The following is a 15,072-nucleotide window of genomic DNA, read 5'->3' on the forward strand; positions in this document are numbered from 1 at the left end:
GCGCCCCTCGGGAGCGGAGCCGCGGTCCGAAGGGCCCCTCGGCGGGGGGGGAGGGAGGGGAGAGGAGCGCGGCCGCCCCGGGCCTGGCGCAGCCGGCGCGGCGCGCTGCTGGGCAGGCAATGCCGTGCGCTTCTGTATTTAAAAAGAAGAAGAAAAAAAAAAATAGGGCTAGGAGTGTTGCGTGTCTGTTCCCTGAGCTTATTTTTTTTATTTGTTTGCCAACATTTTTGTGTAAAAGCGCCATATAAGCAGTCTTTGCTGCTTTGTTTCTAAACGCTGTATAAAATGAACAAATAAAATGACTAAATCAGTGCCGTGCTCACGTGAGATGTGGTGTTTTGTCAGTATGGCAGCTTTATAGATGCCCTGCGGCTCTACGTGCGAGGAGGAACGGGCGGCATGGGCTATCCTCGCCTAGGCGGGGAAGGAGGGAGAGGTGGCGATGTCTGGTTCATCGCCCAAGAGCGAACTACCCTAAAGAGCATTAAAGACAGATACCCCCAGAAGCGATTTATAGCTGGAACAGGAGCCAACAGCAGGTAAGAATGCATTTTATGAAGGTTGTTACATAGCTCTTTTCTAGAGAACAAAATGCCACCTTAAGTTACTAAACCTGATTTAACTTCTCCCAGTGTCAGAGCGTTAAAAGGTGAAAAGGGAAAAGACCGTGAAGTTCACGTGCCTCCAGGGATTTCAATTCTTTGTGATGATGGARAGCAGATTGGTAAGGACCTTTGGGTTGTTTTAATACGTCTAATAGATGCTGTCGTATTTATTAATGACAGCTAGTAAACTTCTCACRCTACTGAAATAGAATATTTAAAGATTTAATGTAGAGTTATATATATTTATTATATATTGAATATATATTTCCTTTTGCTTTTCTTGGGCAAAGAAGCATTGATGAAAATTACACTTGAATGATTGCTGGAAAAGCAAGTTCCTCTTTGAGAAACTTGAAGTCATTTGTATTGTTGTATCCAGCAGAAAGAAAGTTTCTTTTGCAGCAGGTGTTAAAGATTGTAAGTCATACTGATTCTCTGTTAATGAGCTCGCGTAGATCATGTGTCCATGAACYAAGGTAAGTGACCTTCTAACTTTACTGAATTATGAAATTGCTTAAAAAGTTAACCTGAAATGCTGACATAAGGATCTTTATCTAAAATATTTATAATTTGTTTTAAATAAAGTTTTCAATGATAACCTGGAAGATCTCTTTCRAAATAGTGATCCTGAAATAGCTCTCTGCAGTTTCTTTGTAGTTTCTTAGTGTTTTTCCTCTCACACTGCTCAAACTGAACTCACAAATGACTCTGGATGATTCACTTACGGCAAACACTGTTTATGTTGTAGGTATGTAGGTAAATGTAGCCATCATTGTATTATGCAAACCTTGAATTTTTTTTTAACTTATTCTAACATCTTAAACTTGAGGGAGATATAGCAGGCATCCTTATGGAAATTATAGATAATTTGAGTTTGATGTAGTTGTGGTATTCATAAGAAATACATGTCTGTAATTCTTAGATTCAGAGTATTTTTTTTTTAATCAAAACTGCTATAGCCACAACTTCACCAATACCTGCAGGTTTATCTAGGTTTATTTAGATTCTGAAGTACTGGAGGCTTCAGAACTGTCATCTTAGCCATACTTTGCCTGTCTATACTTAGCAATTCTTTCCGACATTAATAGCTATATGACAGAAGGGTCATTYGGTTTATATTTAGTTTCATTTGTTTATAAGCACAGATGGAATCTCTATTGCTCCATCAGTGCACACMTCTTGCAAGGAAACTTAATGAAAATTCTCCCTTCAATAAAGACAGATTTAAGTGGGAAAATGAGAACTAAATTATTGTGGAGAATTAGGTTTTTTCATTAGTAAATTTATTTTCAGGAGAGCTTAATGCAGCAGGAGAGCGATGCCTAGTAGCTCGTGGAGGTCTCGGAGGCTCTTTGGCTACAAACTTCCTGCCTTGCAAGGGTCAGAAGCGAATTGTTCATCTCGATTTGAAACTTATAGCAGATGTTGGCTTAGTTGGGTAAGTACTGTAGCTCTGCACTTTCTGACATCTCAGCTCTCAAATCACAGTAAAGTAGTAAATTTCAGTGAGACTGCAAAGAAACTCTAGAGTTTGGTGAATAAGTGTCAGTGTAGGTTTGCCTTACTGCTTAAATTACTTGCAATTTGCAAAAATCAGGTACAATTTAAACACCAATAAAAAACCATTAAAATTGATTCACGTCAGTATTAAAATATGGCAAATATTGGTTGTGTTTTTGTGGATTTGCTTGGCTTCTTGCATCAGGGTCATGAGTTAATATCAGTTTAGCAATTAAAGTGATTAACATAATATTTAGCTAGCATTTATGAAGTAAGTAGGAGGTGCAAAATAAAGCCAAGATGCTATCCATATTGCATCTTTCACTTTATGGTACTGGCACAAGTGCCTCTTTTTTGTAGTTGTTTTAATGAAAATTGCAAAGGATATGTACTCTGTTCTCCCGAATAATCAGCATGGAACATTAGAAGGAAGTAATTACAAACTAGAACTGTAAAACTTCCATTTGTATTGCTCTGGTGCTTTTCAATGTTGCTGATTAATAGCAAAACGGATAAACATAACGATTTGGAGAAAGCTTTTAACAAACTAAAATTGTAAAAGTATTGGTTCACATAGATCTACTAATGTGTTGTTCCCCTCCATTCCCTACTTATAAAAACTGTAAAAAGCATAAAATGAGAAAAGTGGTTTTAGGTGGAAAAAAAATCTTATTGGTATATACCTTTATTAGTATACCCTTAAAGCATGGAAACTTGAAGACAGCATGGTTTGCCAGCTAGAATTTTCTCATTTGCTTAGAAATAAATTAACAGTTCTRTTAATATCAGAATCACCTGAAATTCTGTCATTTTCAAGAGGTCTTCAGTATTTACATGATACAAAATATATATATATTTTTTTACTTTTAGAGTTTCTGAAAAATACAGAGGCTTTGTAACAGTGATTATAAAAACTGCTTATGACTGCTTCTTTAGACCTGCAGTTTGGTTTATATTTTAGCTGACAGTTTCACTGTAAAAAGCATAGAAAATATCATTATCAGTTAATTGGAGGAGAATCTTATTTTCCTGTTGAGAGTATGAATCAGCCTCTGATACTTTGTTGTCGTACTTTGATCTCTTTGAATTTGTTGTTTTTATTTCAGTAGATTTACAAGTGCTTTGCTATTAGATTAGGCCAAAAAACACACAGACTTGAGAAAGGATCATCAGGTCTGAGTACAGATTGTGATGTATAGTACTGATTGCAATTTAAACTTCAAAGAGTGTATTGTACCTCACTGGAAACAAAATACTTGCCTGAGGAGATGACCAGAGTAACCTTCTGAAATGTCTTTAATGCACCTTTCAACATCACAGAGCATTAAAACTACCCTCAGTAATTTTCCCTCTATAAAAAGAGTTATTATGTCTCTTCCTTTATGAAAAATAAAGCCCCTTAATGTTAYATTTTTCTTGTTTTTTCATTAGCTCATGTTCTCTTTAGCTGTCCATGTTAACAGGTTATTCTTTGTGTAGGTATTGAAAACCAGAGTATCAGTTTYCTGTGTATGTCAGCTTTTGAGTGACACATGTCTTTATATCTTATGACCAATAACCAGTTACCCATTGACACWGATTTCTTTGATCACTATTGTAAATAACAACAACATGTATGCAAATAACATACTAAATAACAGACTTGTAAATTCAACTTTAACAGAASTCTTGTATGATTTCCAGGTTGCAACAGATGGCTGTAAATAGGGACTATAGTCTATATTCTGCTATAACATTAGCTTGAGGTTTGACCAATGTCAAGGCCGCTATCTTTTACCGTTTGGCTTAATCTTTAAAATTTTCGATTTTAACTTAGATTTCCATTTCAACAGATGGATACAGTCTAGATAACTTTTTGTAAAAGATACCATTTCCTTAAAGGAACTTCTTTGTTTTAGTACACAGGTATAGCTGATCCTTGTACAAGGAAAAAGTTGAAACAGTCAGGTCTGCACCAACCAGATTTTGAGGCTTCACAGATGTTTTTATTTAGAAAATTAGCAATAGCATGTGGAGAACGAATACAGGAAGCCCTCGATAGTATGCTATTTTTCTGCCCAAGTGACTTTGAAAGATTTCCCTCAAATCTCTTCCATGTGTAAGTGTGCTTATATACCTTGCTGCCTACAGTCYTGGGAAGCATTGTAGGATTTATAAAAATGGTTCAGAATTGGTTAAAAATCTTAATGATTTGTGCTCAAAAAAAAAGTCTCTGTGGAAATGAGTCTGTGACATTGAGGCTGAATAAAGTAATAGCGTGTATTTGGTAATAAAATACACAGCTATCACGTATTTATTTACTGTCTAAATGCTGACATTCCTTCTAGGTTTCCAAATGCAGGAAAATCATCTCTGCTAAGCAAGGTTTCTCATGCCAAACCTCAGATTGCAGATTATGCATGTAAGTTCATATTCTTATTTTTACTGCTATAGYGTTTCATAAGAGCAATAAGTCTTTTCTCGGTCTTGATTTACAGGTTTGTAATAGAGAACAGGAAATAACCATGTTATGTGCTAAATGTGTTACACACATTTTTAATTACTAGAAATACTTTAAAGAGGTAACTTGCTGTTTCAGTATCTAATTCTTTTTGCTACCTTGTTTTTCACATGCATCACCTCATAGTGCTTGAACCTGTTGATACAARGTCTGTTCTTTTATGTTTTAGTTTCAACCTATTTATTATTGCCTCTTGGACTGGATGCTGTGAAATATCCTCAGTCTACTAAATATTCAGCATCGCGTTCCTTTGCATAAGTATCTTGCAATAGAGTAAGATTTTGTTCTTGAATCCCTCCACTGGAATATGCTGTTTTTATTAGTGTTCTATCAACAAATTAGGATTAGTTATCAGGTTATTTCTTAATTAAAGCATCTCAGTTAGAAATGTGCTGGAACTTCACATATGTTTTTTTGTCTAGATCATTTTCCCAGTTTTCATTTTGCCTTCGGATGCTGAGGGTTAGATAGGTTTGTGTTGAAATCTACATCCAGGTCCCGTAACTATACATGGGGTTTCATGAATGAAGAAGTCACCAGCCACATAATTATCATAGTGATTTCACAGAAGAAAACTTGAAGCTAGTAAAATTATTTAAGGGAGTAGTAACTTGCAAAACAAGCTGCCAGAGAGAAGAATGATGCATGTGAATAATTACAGTGGTTTCATAGATCAAGGTTGCAGATACTTGTCCTCCTTTCATTTCTTTCCTTGACCTTTGATTCCCAATTTGCTGATGGAGATATTCCTTCTTTGCATCATCGTTAATTCTGTCCCAAGTGATGAAATGACCGAAAAAAGAACAAGTAATCTCTCTGATCTCCGTTACTGTGGGTCTCCATCACTTCTGTTTTCGTATCAGTCTTAACTGCACCTCCGTAATACCTAGCAGCAAAAATGGTACAACCACAGAAGCAAAGGGAGAACCAAAGAAGCCCCTCATGACCTGTCCTAAAATGATTTTGAATTTTCTGATAATTAGGACAATAGAAATATTATAGGTAGAAACATTTAAAAATTATAACCATACAAAATTGGAGGAGATGTTCATCTGCCCGCTATCTACTTCTGAGAGGAACCAAAAGTAGATTAGTGGGCGGAGTGTAAGAACACAACAAATATATTAGATACTTCTTCTATGTGGGTGTCCAGGCTAAACCATACGAGGTTCAAGGACTTCCTCAGCCAGACATGATTTTTATGTATTYAACAATCTTCAGTATTCTTGTCCAGTCTCCCCATAAGTAACTAAGTTTTTCAGCATCCACGCATCTTGTGGCAGGGGGTTCTGTAGCTTAACTACAGTTGTTTGAAGACTGTATCCTTTTGTTTGTTTTGAATTTGTCACCACATAGTTTCTAGTGATGGCCCCTAGTGCTTATGCTGGGAGAGGTAATAACCCCTATTCATCTTCTCATACCACCCATGATTCTGTAAAGCTTTTGATGTTCTTACTCAGGTATCTCTTCTGCAGTATGACAAGTCCTGGCCCACTTTGCCTTTTCTTAGTTGAAAACTATTCCATGCTTTGGATCATCCTTTTTGTGTCTGAGTCTTCTCTAGCTTCTCTATTTAATTTCTTGGGATAAAGGAAACAGAACTGCACACAATGCCAAGATTTGATGAACCTGACTAGTTTAATTGTATTCTCTTCTCTTTTTCTTTGTTCCATTTGCCTATTTTTTGTTTGGTTTTTTTTTGTTGTGAGAACTCTTGTTTCATGTAAATAGGGAGAATGTTCTGCTAYACTTAAGTGTTTTGTAACTTTAACAGTTTTAAAAATTTTTCAAATACTTTTGTTTCCTTCCCCTCCTCTTCCTCCCCCCCCCCCTTCAATAGTTACAACAATAAAGCCTGAACTGGGAAAAATCATGTATGCAGATTATAAGCAGGTTGGTATGAAAGTTTATTCTTATTGTTCCTTAAAAGCGTATTTAATGGCATGTTATGTTGTTTAACATCATTTCAGAAAGTAAAAGGAAATTTCCTACCTGTGTTTTTTCATAAGTATGTATTATGTATACATATATAATAAAATTACATGCATTTTATGGAAGCTTGTCCAATAGCTGCAGGTCCATACCAGTGAGTGAGAAYAGAGCAAACAGAGCCACACTGCCATAACTTATCAGGATAGGCTGTTCTGACTTCCTTTTGATTTTGTGTATAGGTGTGGTGTATGGGGTTTTGGAGGAGGATTTTTTTGTTTGTTTGTTTTGGAGGGGTTTTTTACTTAGTTAAAAAAGCAAAATAATACAGAGAGTGATTGCCCTAAAAAMCAGGATACTGCATTACCTGGATCCAGTTCCATTTGCAGTAGGCTGTAACTTAAGACTCATGGTACTACTGCCCCATCACCTTGTTTTTTGCCAGCTCAACTCTAGCTAGATTCTTCAAGTAAAATTAACAAATAATTCTGTGATACTTGGAATCCTTTCTACAGTATCCACTGGGGCGGAGGGAGGAGTTGCCCAGCTCAAAGTGAGACTCCTTACAATTAGATTTTGGTACAGAATTGGGCCCCAGGTTTATGTAGGGCTAGAGCAAATATCTTGATTCCTTAAGCTTGAATCWTCTTTGATRTATTTTTGTTTTGTTTTTTAAGTATGTGTGAGSTCATCACTTCCAAGATAAAAGGCAAATGCATAAAAGAATTGTAGATGAGTTAACTAAAAAAGCATACATCAGATGTGAAAAGGTAGAAAACTCTTTTTCCTCTCAGAAGCAATAATCTTAGGGGGGGTCTGTAGCTGATGCTTGAAATCTGTGTTTACTCAAATTAGGAAAAGAAATCAATACTATATTTCTTTGYATCAAGCTTCCCTTTCCCCATATTCCCTGCAAATGATGCTTTAGGTCACAGTTAAAGGCTCAGAAAACTTAAAACACAGAATTTGGTATTTGAATACTTAATTTTTGAGCAGACATGCTATTTGTTAATTTTATCTAATTACTTACAATATCTCTTTTCTTACTGCATGTCTTGTGAGTATATTTAAGTATAATTAGGTGATACAAATACGAAACGTTATCCTTTCAGATTCTAAACACTACATATTACTTATCAGAAATTGCAGGTGAAAATTAGGTCCCCCTTGTTTTACAATGCAGAGGATCATAAGAGTCCTTAGCACCCTACAGCTTCATGAGAATAAAGTATTTTTTTTTGCAGGGTAAATGACATCTAGGAGTATACATGTATCTTTTGTTTTAGCAAAGTGAGTAATCAAGATTTCTGTATGATGACATGTTAAAATATTATTTCATTATACATGTGCTTTAGATACATCGGAAAAATACTGGGTAGCTACAGAAATGCAAAAATACTGGAAAAGTTTGTGTGTCGTGTTTTTTTTTTTTTTTTACAAGATCTGAAAATTTCAAGCAGCTTATTTAATTTGTTGAGGTTTTTAGCTATGAGTGAATCTAACAATTGAATCCTTTAAAACGGTTGTAGTATTTTAAAGTATTTTTAACAAAATTGTGTAATAAAGGAGGTATATCTTTCTCTAAGTATCTAAGGGAAAATTTTCCTATGTCTATTTTATTCACTAGTTGAGCGTAACTTATTCTAGAAAACTGCTGTAGATAACAAGATAGTTTCTGATTCATTGCAGGTAAGCCTTTTAAAAGGCTATAAACAGTCACCTTTACTGATATATGGTACTTGTTTGTATACTACAGTGCTGGGTGCTGTATAAAAACTATAAGTACTGTTTTAAAGTTAAAGGAGGTAGTGATAATGATTAAAATAAACATCTGTGAGTAAGAGAAAGTACTTCAGATCTAAATATGGCAACTGCTGAAAAAAGAGCAATTAAGAGCAATAATTAAGGTCTTGTACCACACTCAACAGGTTCATCTACTTATTCCTAATTATATCTTTCTTTTTTTTTCCCTGTGAAACATTGAAATGTTTAAGAAAATATGTAGCAATTGGTTAGTTTTATCATAGTATGCTATAAAGGACCAAATACAGGCAAATTATCTTTTGCCATTTGAGTCATTATCTGGTACTTGGGGGGGGGGGGAAGGAGATTTGAGATACAAAGGCACAGAAGTAGAAGATTTGAGTAGAAGTCTTGAGTTCAGATCAGTAGCAGATGGTAGAAGATGGCAGATYCTTTTATATCTTCTACCAAAATATGTGAGCCAAGTGCTGTTTTGAGAGAATCTGAGTTTATTTATAAGCTCTATAAAAAATATTTCTTCTTTGAAAGACAGTTAAAGTCAGAACAAAAGTGGTGGTGATTTCTAGTACACCACCCAAACACATCACACTTGCAAATGGATGTTTCTGTTCTAACTCTAGCTTATTTCTAGTTGCAAGTCTGTGCTTCACCTACCTGTATCTACCTGTTGCTGTAAGTCATAAAGTTGGAGACAAGACTTAAAATATATAGGAGAAGCATAATGGTCAAGAGTTAGTGTGGAAGGGGAGTGGGAATGAAGCTCACCAGCAAGATACAGAGCAGTAGCCTACCAAAAGGGCCCATCCTACAGTAGGCAGCACACTGGCAATTTTATTCTGTGCTGGCTTTGGGCCCAGCTTACTTGAATCCAGTTGATATCTAAATGGGTATCAGATACCTTTGAAGCCTGCCTTTGCTTCCTYCTCTGACATAGCTTTTTGTGAGCTACTGAGTAGAGCTTGGAATTTCTTYTTATTATTCTGCTGCTCTTCCATCTGTCTAAGCTCTCCCTCACCACTGTGTACAATCCTCCCAAGCAGCAGAGAAAATGACAAGATTCTTGTCCRTTTTGACAGTCCCTGCTGGTCTCTGGTTGGCAGCTAATATACCACACAAAATCTAATTGCAGTTTAAGAGAAGAGAAAGTCTTAGAGTTGCTTGTGTTTGGGAGAACAATGTTACATGGGTTTGCATTTGCAAAAATGATTCKCTGTAGCTGCAAGGAACAGATTTCCATTTTCTTTTCCAGTAACAAATTGATTTCTATACAGACTTGATAGCCTAATCTGCCTGCTTTCCAGAATCTGTTTTATTGTCAGGTAGAAGTAACTTTTGGAAGATCTTCGCTGAGGTGGTATTATCCTTTATTTTTTAGTTGGCAGATAGCTATACATGAATAGATGGGAGAAGATGAGAATTGCAATGCCTATKTAATAGTAGCATTTTGTTTAAACCTGCCTCTGATAATAGATTTTAAATGTATTGAAACAGCCAATGCATATTGCCAGAGAACTAGTGCCCTGTGCAATTCCAAAGAATACATAGTTGTAAAAGAAGTCCCAAAACAGGTATTTCTGATGCTTTCTTTGGTCCGAGTTCTTTTGTCTGTATGAAATCATAGTAGGTATTGATATTCCAAAACTACTGTTTTTGCTTAATGGAAATCTTCTGTCTGAAATTTTTGTTTTCCTAGATTTCAGTAGCTGATCTCCCAGGACTGATTGAAGGTGCACATGCAAACAAAGGGATGGGCCACAAATTTCTCAAACATATAGAAAGAACGAAACAGCTTCTCTTGGTTGTAAGTTAAATAAAATTCAGGGCTTATTGAAATCAAAGGTAGTGCATTAAATATAAAATATGTTTTAATTGCAGTGTRTTTGGAATTTGGGAAATCACATTTGCAATTTGCATGTTTCAGGATAAACAAATGTAGCTATAATTCTGTTTTTAGAATGGAAAGGTCAAATGACTGATGATAAACTCAATGCTTAAGTAGCATTTATTATGAAGCTTGAGAAGTAATTTAGATCAGGGATATACTCCAAGCCCAGGACATGGTAAGACATGGGGACGGTTTCTTTTCTTCTTTTTTTTTTTAATAATAATAAAAAAAAACAATTAGATCTCCTTACAAAACAGGTTTAAAAATCAACTTTGAGAAACATGCTACCAAAACTAATCACTTTGTGTCATCAGTGTGTGTGATTTTATTTTGGTGTATAGTTGCCTTATTGTTTGCTTAAGAATTAGGGTATGCTCCTGGACATTTTATTACAGAGTAGTTGATGCAGAGTACCTCGATGTTGTAACATAATCTTAAAGCACAAAGCTTCTTGTTTTGTAACTTTTCAGGTTGATATATCTGGGTTTCAGCTATCTGTCAAGACTCGTTTCAGAACAGCCTTTGAAACTATATTGCTTCTGACAAAGGTACTTATCTTCTTCATTGTTGTTTGTAGTTGTTATTGAGACTAGAAAGGGGATTATACAGTTTTGATCAAGAAGTTTCAAATGTTAATATGACAGCAATTAACAAGTTCAAAATTCTGTGGAATAATGCAACCTTCATTTTAATGGTCTTGTTGGACCTACTTTGCTTTATATTCGGCATAAYTGTTTCGTTGTTAACCTGTGCAGCATCTGAAAGGAGGTATTTCTCATAATAGAGCTAAGATTAAAAAAAGGAAAAACAGAACACCTTTTCAGATCCACAGTTTGGTAGACTTTTAGGAAGTAGAAATGCATGTGTATAGTTAAATCCCTGCCTTGATGCCTTTACTTCATATACTAAGAGAGATCAAGGCCTAGATAAGAAATCAGGCCTGAGGTTTGCAAACTTTCATTATTTCCATCATTTCCATCTCTTGTTATTGTCTCTGATTAAAACAATTTTATATAAAGTCCAGCAGCTCTTCTTTCTCTTGGTCAGTGACTTTACATAATGAATCTTCTCATCTGTGTTTATTTTTAGCTGGTTCATGCTAATGCTTTTATGTCCAATATAAAGCATTGTCCATTGAAATGCTTAAGAGTCAGAAAGCTGTCCAAGGGCTTTGCTGATAAGTCTGAACTTTTTCTAAACAAATTCATTTTGTGTATGAACTTATATAAATACCAGAGGAGAAAAAAAAAGGAACAAAACTGTCATTCTTTTGTAGGAATATGTTTCATAACTGTCCAGGCTTCTTACCTGGAACATCTGTGTTTGAGCAAGTGATCACTGAATGTTTTTTGACATTGTTTTCCTCTGTTAGGCTGCTTTAATACACCAGCCTTGAGCATCTCAGTACAGTTCACAGATGCCTAGCCACAGAGACTATTTAGACAATTAAACAATAAGAGATAAGGTGTAAAATTGAAATAGCACTTGTTAAACTACARATACTCACTAAGTCAAGTTCACTTGTCTTTTAAGGAACTGGAGCTATACAAAGAAGAACTTCTAACAAAGCCTGCACTTCTTGCCATTAATAAAATGGATTTGCCTAGTGCAAAGGAAAACATGAACGAACTTATGAAACAGCTACAGAATCCTCAAGGTATATTAACTTCAAAAAATTAGCTTGGACAAAAGAAGTAATAAGCTTTCATGAGGGGTAACTCTGGGGATATTGTCAAAGAGGTGTTTGAAATTTAATAGCTATCTTGAATTTAATTCAATTTATTATTTGAATGTATTCTCTAAAACCAGTTCCTGCATTTAGATGCTTCTTTATTTGCCTCTTTAAAGAAAACAGATCCTGGAAGGTCTTTCCCAGCTCAGACAACAATAACCCGTTGCTTTGATGGTTTCCTTAAAGGCACTGATGTATGTAAATTTTAGCATATGAAGACTGTGGCCCAAGCACATGAAAGTTTTGGGCAGCCCTGTGTAGGTTTACTGTATTTTAGTTTTGCTATATATACTGAGGTGAAGTTCTTCCTATTTCCTGGAGCAGACTAGAAACAGAAATGCTTAAAACAATCTGTCCCTGTATTCTAAACCTGAGATTTCTTTGCATTCATCTTAGAGGAGGAGTGTAAATACAGTATGATGCAACTGCTATGCTAATATTTGTCTTCTGATACTTAACTATTTTTTAAAAAACATAGTTTTTATTCTGTATTAATTCCAGTAATGCTTATTATTGTCATTTATTTATTAAAGTTTATTTCCCAAATGAAATGGGTTTTTGTGGGATTTATAGTGATACACTATATGAGATTTTTACTAACTCTTTCTATGCTATTTCAGACTTTTTACACTTACTACAGGAAGAACTGATTCCTGAGAGTACGATCAAGTTCAAAGATATAATTCCTGTATCGACATGTACTGGAGAAGGAATTGAGGAACTAAAAACATGTATCAGAAAATCACTAGATGAAGAAGCAGAGAAGGAGAATGAAGATTATCGGAAAAATAAACTACTACTTTTACGAACTTCAGAAGAAAAACAAATGAATAGAGGCTAGCATTCTTAGATAATGTGCTTCAGCRTTTATGAACTTCTGAGAGGATGATTGATTTGTATTTTACCTTAAATATAACGACTTGTTATGAAACAGGCATTGATTTTGTCATTCTGTGAACTGAGATCACTGGTTAAACCTTCCTTTTTAAGACAGAGATGAATTGTTATCTGGTATGTAAGAAATAGACAGTGTAAGACCAGTGTTTTCTAAAATGTGAAGCATAATAGTGTCATTCAGGAATAGGTAAATTTTAAAGAGGGAAAAATAGTTGTTATTTGGGTAGAGCACAATGGGGAGAAGAACAGTTTTGCTGCTTTGTATAGGCTACAAACTGAGCAGATCAAAGACATTATTGTGATTCTTTGTTATTTTGAAGATGTAAAGGAAAACACAAATGAATGACACCAGGAAGTGACTGTAGGAGCATGGAAGAACAAGACTTTTGTGTTCATTTTTCTACACCTGCTTGTGCCTAGAGTAGTCCTCTTCACACAAACCCCGATTCCCAATTCCCAGACTTAATTTGGCAATTCCTCCTTTTATGGAGGCATAGGTCCATGCTACACTGTTGAAGAAAATGGTGGCTGCTTTCAACAGAGCTGCATATTTTKGGGAATAGTTGATGTTACCAGTTTTTGTATTGAAAGTAAACATATTTACATTTTACTTAGAAAGCCTTTATTGTACAGAATGTTTCCCACTTCAAAGCTATTAAAATGTAAAGCAAAATAAGACTGAATTCATTAAAAATTTCTCAACTTAATCTCTTTTTTGTTTATTTTTTAAGTATATTAATCAAATCCTGCCTCTAAATGTTGTTAAAAGCACAGGCATCACTGTGAAGTAACTTTAGAGTGTTTTCCTAATTTACATAGAGAAAATACTACAATAAGAATAAACATCGAGGGGTAGTAAACAACCAAATTAACCCATTTGGGGAAAGGATGAAAATAGATTGCCTTTTTTGTTTAGTCCTGACATTTTAAAATCAAGTTTTTAGATTGGTAGGTGTCCATAGCACAACAGATAGCTGTTTTATGTAGAATTCTATGGTACAAGTAAATTACTGAAGTAATTTTTTTTATTATTTTTTTTTTTATCTAGGCAAGTGGCAGCTGAAGTTGCTTCAAGTTGTGCTGAAACAAAGGAGAACAAATTAAGTAAAAGCTGTATATGTGTTAATGCTTGGGAAGGAAGGGTAAAGGGAAAAGAGACTGGTATCAAGGCTAGGTCATGCTTGCATCATGTTTTAAAGGGTTGCAGAAGTAGCCTGAAAATTTAATTTTCCCTTTAATTCAAGTATTACAAGTATTTTCTATTTTGCAGGAAGAAAAAAATACCTTGAAGCAGAAATGCTTCAGGCCTAAAGCTATGGTTTAAAGGAGGCACACTGTCTGGCAGATTTGTGTCCTGTTAAATCCACGACGATATAAGGAACTTTGGGGTGTGTTGTATGTTGCGAGAAAATAGTTGTGGTAGCTCAGTCTACTATTAAAAAATATCTAGGCTTGTGAACCTGTTGCATCTTAACTGAGTTTTTTTTCCCTCTGACACTGTTGGGGCTGATGTGTTTTCAGCAGAGCCGAGTATGGGCCATCAAAGCCCTTCAGAGTTCTGTTTCACGCTGGGAAGTAACGGTTTTCTCAGAGAGCGCCGTCTGTATAATTTACACACTAGTTTGGATGTCATGTCACAACTATGAATTAAACACGTTTCAATCTATAGGTTGGTAGGCTTTATTGCATGAGTTTCTAGGCTTATGTAGTAAATGGACTAGAAAATACGTCACCTTTTGCTGTCTCAACTTCAAAGTTTGAGACAGCAAGTGTAATACTAAGCCAGYCGCAGGAGTCATAAAATTAGCTCCAGCCTCTGCACTTAACACTGAATTCATGTGCTTTATGGCTTGTGTTAGTTTTGTTGAAAGCACTGATGCTAAGCGTGGTGGAAATGGGTTACCTAGAAATGAGTTAAAGAACAAATGGATATTACATTCCAGCAGAGCATATAAATAAATTGGTCCAAAGTTCCGTTAAAAGCTCCCTTAAAAATGTAAAGAAAAAAACCTGTAATGCCTGAAAAGGCCTCGATATGAGTATTGTGGCCAATGCCTTTGACTTCATTCAAAATTTTAAARTATTTGAAGGATTTATTTTAAAGCATCATTTTCCTCCGCTATGGGACTAGCCATGAATCTCAGCTTTCCTTAGGGGGCAGCGCCTGCGGCTGCGGGAGGGGCTTGGCGGGCCCCCAGGCCGCCGGGGCCGGGGCCGGGCCCAGCGCGGCTCGCAGCGGCAGCGCCGCGCCCCCAGCGAG

The 15,072-nt window shown here is 35.7% G+C and overlaps 1 protein-coding gene across 1 annotated transcript; it reads left to right on the plus strand.

Annotated features, from left to right (window-relative positions):
- Positions 1-55: 55 nt before the first annotated feature.
- Positions 56-13,519, plus strand: GTPBP10 (GTP binding protein 10). Its single transcript, XM_085310476.1, has 9 exons — positions 56-539; positions 633-724; positions 1,899-2,043; positions 4,433-4,506; positions 6,446-6,498; positions 9,992-10,099; positions 10,654-10,731; positions 11,717-11,840; positions 12,536-13,519. Exons 1-9 carry the CDS (start codon positions 400-402, stop codon positions 12,754-12,756), a joined length of 1,035 nt encoding a protein of 344 aa, XP_085166602.1. The 5' UTR covers positions 56-399; the 3' UTR covers positions 12,757-13,519.
- Positions 13,520-15,072: the final 1,553 nt, after the last annotated feature.

The sequence above is a fragment of the Rhea americana genome, unplaced genomic scaffold (genome assembly GCF_003343005.1).
Source record: "Rhea americana isolate MKP2758 unplaced genomic scaffold, rheAme1 scaffold_32, whole genome shotgun sequence".
Classification (NCBI taxonomy): domain Eukaryota; kingdom Metazoa; phylum Chordata; class Aves; order Rheiformes; family Rheidae; genus Rhea; species Rhea americana.